At 42.9% G+C, this 7293-nt stretch overlaps 1 protein-coding gene across 3 annotated transcripts; it reads right to left on the bottom strand.

Moving 5' to 3' along the window:
- Window positions 1-491: 491 nt before the first annotated feature.
- On the bottom strand, window positions 492-6929 carry LOC111967826 (nucleoside diphosphate kinase A-like). 3 transcript variants are annotated; one of them, XM_023993222.2, is made up of 5 exons: window positions 6836-6929; window positions 2510-2682; window positions 1417-1518; window positions 1017-1129; window positions 492-796 (listed from the first exon to the last, which is right to left on the bottom strand). In XM_023993222.2, the coding sequence occupies exons 2-5, from the start codon at window positions 2633-2635 to the stop codon at window positions 682-684; spliced, it is 456 nt and encodes a 151-aa protein (XP_023848990.1). In that variant the 5' UTR covers window positions 2636-2682; window positions 6836-6929; the 3' UTR covers window positions 492-681. The 3 variants fall into 3 exon arrangements, with proteins under 3 accessions (XP_023848990.1, XP_023848992.1, XP_023848991.1); XM_023993224.2 differs by having other exon boundaries at window positions 2510-2639; window positions 6836-6928; XM_023993223.3 differs by lacking the exon at window positions 6836-6929 and adding an exon at window positions 3422-3496.
- Between the last annotated feature and the right edge of the window lie 364 nt (window positions 6930-7293).

The following is a 7293-nucleotide window of genomic DNA, read 5'->3' as shown; positions in this document are numbered from 1 at the left end:
ATGTGTGTGATACCTCCTTTGAGCCTGTGTCATCCCAGGTCCCAAAATGCTCGTCCACCATTAGGTTGACCGTTTACTCACCTGAGCAAGGCAGCAGATCCACAGTTAATCCCAACCTAAGATTATGGCGCCGGCTAATCCCTCTTAATGTTGGCAGTGACCTGGCCAGGCCTGCTAATGTTTGAACTGTCAATGTGGCCAGCAGGACTGAGGCCCACAAGACGTTGCTGCACCAATAAACCCTATCAACCTACTGTAGGCCATGTCAGGTCACGAGCAGTTCACTGGGTGGCTGTTGAAAGAAAATGGTTTTCATGATCTGAGGTAGATCAAATAAAATCCCTGGTTTCCACAAAACACGGTTGGAAGTTTCCCTGAATCACAAAGGAATAAGCAAGAAATCCAGAATCCTCCAACCAGGATTTCTGGAAAAGCTGTGAATTTCGGTAAGGTTACCAGATTTTGGCAACCCCTAGTAACAAGAAAAAAGATGGGGTTGTGACTTTTTTTATTGGAAAGCTCAGTTGAACAAAACAGACAGTCAAACACACATTTACCATAGTAAATGGTCCTCAGTCGCCAGCTAGAGTAGGATGAAGTTGTCTCTGATCTAAGACCAGTTTTACATTCCCCCTCCTAGTCCTAATGGTTAGGGTTTGTGGATGGTAAACTGATCCTAGATCAGTAGAGCCAGCTGGTAGAGCAGCTAGTGTAGCTGCAAAGCTCCTCAGGTTTGAACCACAGGTTGATCTCTGTGTTGGCACTCTCTATGGAGTCACTGCCATGGATGATGTTCCTGAAAACAACAAGGGAAGAAAGATGGAGACTTAACGATGGGTTAATTAGTGTCTCTGGATAGAGTTTAGCAAGTACTGGACTTCACCGATGCAGAGGTTTTAAAATATCAACACACGTTACTTAGTAAATGCTTTTGTGTGTTATCTGTTGTGTGTGTAACTAAACGCTGCTTTCTTTTCTCGTATCATGTGCAGTGGTGTGGTGCGATGAATTTTCACCTGCCCACTTGGATGCAGTAGTCCCCTCGGATGGTGCCGGGTTTGGAGTCCGCAGGGTTGGTCTCTCCCAGCATTACTCTGCCGGTCTTCACCACGTTGAACCCTTCCCACACCTGGCACCCACACACAGATGGATAACACTGTACTAACCAAGTATTCTTTATGATCTTCCATTTCGAGGCACAGAGGTCAAATACATTTCAAAATACGAGTACTAATGTGAATATGTTCAAGCCTGGCGGCTCAAAGCTATAATCCGACAGTGGTACAGGTAGTGAACGCATGCACTGTGAAATGGTATTAGAAGCATTACAGTGTGCAGGCTTTCCTGTGTTCTTGTAGGAGAAACTAGACCATTGCACCACTTGTCAATGAACACATCAAGGAAAGTCTGTCCTACCATGGCCACCACTGGTCCTGAAGTCATGTAGCTGACGAGGCCTGGGAAGAAAGGTCTGTCCTCTAGATCAGCGTAGTGCTCCCTCAGCAGAGACTCCGGGGCCTGGGTTAGTCAGACACAACAGGTAGTCAGAACCATCAATAAACCATCAATAATCCACCATAACCATAGACACACACGAGGCAGATCACAGCAAAATACAGCGGGCCATGTTTGAACACCAGTGGTAGAATAGCAGAAGTAAAGCAGTGGAGGCTGCTGAGGTGAGGACAGTTCGTCATAATGGCCGGAACGGAGCTAATGGAATGCTATGAACACATGGAAACCATGTGTTTGATGTATTTGATACCATTCCACCTATTCCGCTCCAGCCATTACCACGAGCCAGTCCTCCCCAATTACGGTGCCATCAACCTCCTGTGAAGTAAAGGATCCTGTAACAGTCACGTCGCAATAAATCAAGGGTTTCGTAAAGCTATAGCCTAAATCTGGATACACTCTGTTATAGTGTATATAGCATCAATCACATGAAGTCACTAGAGTTTATAACTAGGTAACCGTTGAGTGCATGTGTTTAACCTTTAAACAGCCCATTGCAAACAGTGACTATTATCGGTGGGCACTTCTGATCCCTGGGTTCGTAGGTCACAGGCAGCCCTCTTGGCCACAGACCAACGCAGACAGGATCAGGAAACCTATGCTAAACATACATGTGGTTAAGAAAAGCCAGCAAGCTAATCTGCTCACTAGGACCTACCTCAAGGACTAGATGAGGCCCCACTGTACTGCACTGTATGTCCAAACAATGTGTATTGTATGCCCAAACAATGTGTATTGTATGCCCAAACAATGTGTATTGTATGCCCAAACAATGTGTATTGTATGCCCAAACAATGTGTATTGGCAGTTATTGCTTAGATGATTTGTGTGCTTATTTAGAAAAGCTGTCAGATAGCCTGTTTACATAACAGACAGGCCTGCCATTCAGTTCGACTTATTGGCTATACCATTTTGTCTAGTAATGCGCTGAAAGTGTATAGGACTACAGCCTACATATAAAATAATAGAGATTCCAGTAAGTAGAATAACGTACCTGGACGAATTTCATCCCCACCATTTTGAAGCCCTTTAGCTCAAATCTCTTGATGATTTCTCCGACAAGCCTCCTCTGAACTCCGTCTGGCTTGATGGCAATGAAAGTCCGCTCCTCGTTCGACATGGCGCTAGGAGGATAGAAGATAAGGAATAGAGAGAAGAGGGAGAAAGCTACACAGTGACAGAGGAGAGTGTGATATGAGACAGAAAGAGAGGGAAGGAGGGGATGGAAGAGAGAGAGGATAGAAAAGAGAGAGAGGCCAATTCCACCGACTATAAGAAAACGTGATGCACATTTGGCACATTCAGCTTGGGGTCGCGGTGCCGAGGCCCCCCGACTCCCATCATGGGTCAATCTCATGAACGGAGCCAATGACACTGAGCACACTGGACCCCCTTAGCAAGGTAACCCCTCTGCCTTCCATTTGAAGCCTGCACTGTCATGCTCCGTGGCGTCTTTCACCCACTGCCAGAAGGTAATCTACCTAATCACCCGCATCAAAATCAACTCCGTGAATGATTTGTTCCAACACATTTTCGAACAACACTGTGCAAATAAAATGTAATAAAATACCACAGCACTAAATGTTGATTCACAAATACTGGTAGGATAATATCCCGAGTGGCGAACATGTGCGTCTCCAGGTAAAACTATGCAGAAAATCACTCACCAAAATGAAATGCATTCACACCAGATGACATATCGCCATAGGAGAGGGTATAGGTTAGGCTATACGACACCTAACAAGAGCTACAAATAGCCTAAAACGTGTTTGCCGCGATATTAAACGACTAAATATCCCAAATTAAATAAGGTTCCAACTATCCCAGTAAGATATAGACATATAATATCAGTTAAATAGGTCACAAACAGGTAGACTATACTATAGGTACAATAGTTTTACTATACCTTGACAACTGAGCCTCCGGGTTAGTGACTGACAGGGAGCTGGGCAGGTTATTTTCGCTAATGCGGTGCTTTCAGTAATCCAATGCAGATTGCAGGAGCGCTACTGGGTTTTACACATGGAGGCGCCCACTGGGCAAAAACTGGTTGACTCAACATTGTTGCCACATCATGCAAAAAAGCAATGTGATGACGCTGAATCAACATGGATTTGCAAAAGGTCATCAACTCAAGGGATTCATTTCATTTTTTTAACCTAAATCCAAGGACATGTCATTTTTTGTTGATTTCACGTTTAATTCACATTAGTTGACAACTCAACCAAATATATGTGAGCAAGACAAACGAGCTGATCGTGGACTACAGGAAAAGGAGGGCCGAACAGGCCCCCATTAACATCGACGGGGCTGCAGTGGAGTGGGTCCAGAGTTAAGTTCCTTGGTGTCCACATCCCCAACAAACTATCATGGTCCAAACACACCAAGAAAAGTTGTGAAGAGGGCACGACAACACCGTTTCCCTCTCAGGAGACTGAAAAGATTTGGCATGGGTCCCCAGATCCTCAAAAAGTTCTACAGCTGCACCATCGAGAGCATCCTGACCAGTTGCATCACCGCCTGGTATGACAACTGCTCAGCATCCGACTGTAAGGCGCTACAGAGGGTAGTGCATACTAGAGGTCGACCGATTAATCAGAATGGCCGACTAATTAGGGCCGATTTCAAGTTTTCATAATAATTGGTAATTGGTATATTTGGACACCGATTGTGGCCGTTTTTTATTTTATTTTTTTACCTTTATTTATCTAAGCAAGTCAGTTAAGAACACATTCAATGACGGCCTAGGAATGGTGGGTAAACTGCCATGTTGAGGGGCAGAACGACAGATTTTTACCTTGTCAGCTCAGGGATTTGATCTTGCAACCTTCCGGTTACTAGTCCAACGCTCTAACCACTTGCCTCACATTGCACTCCACGAGGAGCATGTGTGGCAGGCTGACTACCTGTTACCCGAGTGCAGCAAGAAGCCAAGGTAAGTTGCTAGCTAGCATTAAACTTATCTTATAAAAAACAATCAATCTTAACATAATCACTAGTTAACTACACATGGTTGATGATATTACTTGTTTATCTAGTGTGTCCTGCGTTGCATATAATCGATCCGGTGCCTACTAATTTCTCATCGAATCACCAAACGGGTGATGATTTAACAAGCGCATTCGCGAAAAAAGCACTGTCGTTGCACCAATGTACCTAACCATAAACATCAATGCCTTTCTTAAAATCAATACACAAGTATATATTTTTAAACCTGCATATTTAGTTAATATTGCCTGCTAACATGAATTTCTTTAAACTAGGGAAATTGTGTCACTTCTCTTGCATTCTGTGCAAGCAGTCAGGGTATATGCAGCAGTTTGGGCCGCCTGGCTCGTTGCGAATTGTGTGAAGACCATTTATTCCTAACAAAGACCGTAATTAATTTGCCAGAATTGTACATAATTATGACATAACATTGAAGGTTGTACAATGTAACAGCAATATTTAGACTTAGGGATCCCACCCGTTAGATAAAATACGGAACGGTTCTGTATCTCACTGAAAGAATAAACGTTTTGTTTTCGAAATGATCGTTTCCAGATTTTACCATATTAATGACCTAAGGCTCGTATTTCTGTGTGTTACTATGTTATAATTAAGTCTATGATTTGATATTTGATAGAGCAGTCTGACTGAGCGGTGGTAGGCAGCAGCAGGCTCGTAAGCATTCATTCAAACAGCACTTTCGTGCGTTTGCCAGCAGCTCTTCGCTGTGCTTCAAGCATTGAGCTGTTTATGACTTCAAGCCTATCAACTCCCGAGATTAGGCTGGTGTAACTGATGTGAAATGGCTAGCTAGTTAGCGGGGTGCGCGCTAATAGCGTTTCAATCGGTGACGTCACTCGCTCTGAGACCTTGAAGTAGTTGTTCCCCTTGCTCTGCAAGGGCCGGGGCTTTTGTGGAGCGATGGTTAACGCTGCTTCGAGGGTGGCTGTTGTCGAAGTGTTCCTGGTTCGAGCACAGGTAGGGGCGAGGAGAGGGACGGAAGCTATACTGTTACACTGGCAATACTAAAATGCCTATAAGAACATCCAGTAGTCAAAGGTATATGAAATACAAATGGTATAGAGAGAAATAGTCCTATAATTCCTAAAATAACTGAAACATTAAACTTCTTACCTGTGAATATTGAAGACTCATGTTAAAAGGAACCACCAGCTTTCATATGTTCTAATGTTCTGAGCAAGGAACTTAAACGTTAGCTTTTTTACATGGCACATATTGCACTTTTACTTTCTTCTCCAACACTTTGTTTTTGCATTATTTAAACCAAATTGAACATGTTTCATTATATATTTGAGGCTAAATTTATTTTATTGATGTATTATATTAAGTTAAAATAAGTGTTCATTGTTCATTCAGTATTGTTGTAATTGTCATTATTACAAATATATATATATATTTTAAAAATCGGCCGATTAATCGGTATCGGCTTTTTTTGGTCCTCCAATAAATCATTATCGGCATTGGCGTTGAAAAATCATAATCAGTCGACCTCTAATACATACAGTAAGGCCAATATTACAAATAGACTTACATAATGCTGCGACCCTGGTTTATAAAAGCAGATATCAACTCCGCCACATGAGCATGCTTTAGTGGCACAGTATATGGTGCGCTGAGCTTTCGGCTAGAAGGTTGTGGGTTCGAGCCGCTCTCCGTGCCTGTTTCATTACATTGGTGTCAGAAGTGGGAGTGATGTAATGAAACAGGCAAGGATTCCTGCCTGCTTCATGGTAGAATTGCAGGAAATGAGCTTTAAAAATGCCAAATTTTCTTTCAGCTTTTTTGGCCCACCCAAATTGCTGCAGGCCCACCCACCAACTAATTACTGGCTATGCTACTGCAATGAGTGATTATACAGAAATAATAATAATGCCCATAACCACTGTCGACACAAACAGTACCATTAACAGGGCTAAACAAGCAGGTTGGTCCATACAGGCTTCAATTAACAAAATGGCGCGCGCGCCTGCAAGTACAACCACACTGCCATGAGGCAAAGGCATGCACACTAGCATGATGTAGCATATTACACTTAGTTGTAGCACTAACAAAGCAATGCCTCTGCATTTGCATGCAACCACATAATGTCACAACTAAGTAATAACAATGTAGGTAATATTCATGAGGCAAACAATATGACCAAATAGTAGGCTTTGGACCTATACAAACATCAAAGAGAAGCCATATCAGACTAACAGCTCGTCTAGAAATCTACCATTACTCAACAGATAAAGGTGAAATGAACACTACTAATGGCAATTAACACTCGGGCTTTCAATAGAATTACGATATAACCTCAAACAATACTCACTAGTATCTGAACGCACACAAAAACAGTTGTAGAAAAGTTTGGAGCCACTCTTCAGTTGGTCACCCTCACTCAGTAAGCGATCTCACCAAAGATTTTTTATAACTAAACCTCAAGGAGTGAGATGCGTGAACAGCTAAACTGTGATTGGCTGGGATCAAATGGTTAAAAAAGTAAACTGCGTGAGCAGTGTTTCCATGTGTCCATGTGTCTGAAGCTGCAAACTTTGCCTCCCCGGCAGTCCCAGAGAGCAAATCAAGTGCACTAGGCCCACTGCTGGCCAATTAGATGGCTTAGATGACCGTGTCTGCGTTAACGTATCAGGCATAAAATAACCATGGCTAGAGAGTGTCAACGAATACAGAAAAGAGATGCTGTTTTTATGAGTGTGTTCATGCTTACGTTCTTTCTCAGCACTGTCAACACTTTAAAAGGCATAACATGGGCGTTCTTCCTATTTC

This window comes from Salvelinus sp. IW2-2015, linkage group LG8 (assembly GCF_002910315.2).
Source record: "Salvelinus sp. IW2-2015 linkage group LG8, ASM291031v2, whole genome shotgun sequence".
Lineage (NCBI taxonomy): Eukaryota > Metazoa > Chordata > Actinopteri > Salmoniformes > Salmonidae > Salvelinus > Salvelinus sp. IW2-2015.
Note: the sequence above shows the minus strand (reverse complement) of the source record. Positions and strands in the feature narration are given on the sequence as shown.

What these genes read in the sequence shown, in the direction of transcription:
- LOC111967826 (XM_023993222.2), bottom strand. Translation starts at nt 2,635, where the DNA reads ATGTCGAACGAGGAGCGGACTTTCATTGCCATCAAGCCAGACGGAGTT. An exon ending in CAGGACCAGTGGTGGCCATG is followed by an intron (nt 1,130 to 1,416) that starts GTAGGACAGACT and finishes TGTGGGTGCCAG; the next exon opens with GTGTGGGAAGGGTTCAACGT. An exon ending in TACTGCATCCAAGTGGGCAG is followed by an intron (nt 797 to 1,016) that starts GTGAAAATTCAT and finishes TGTTGTTTTCAG; the next exon opens with GAACATCATCCATGGCAGTG.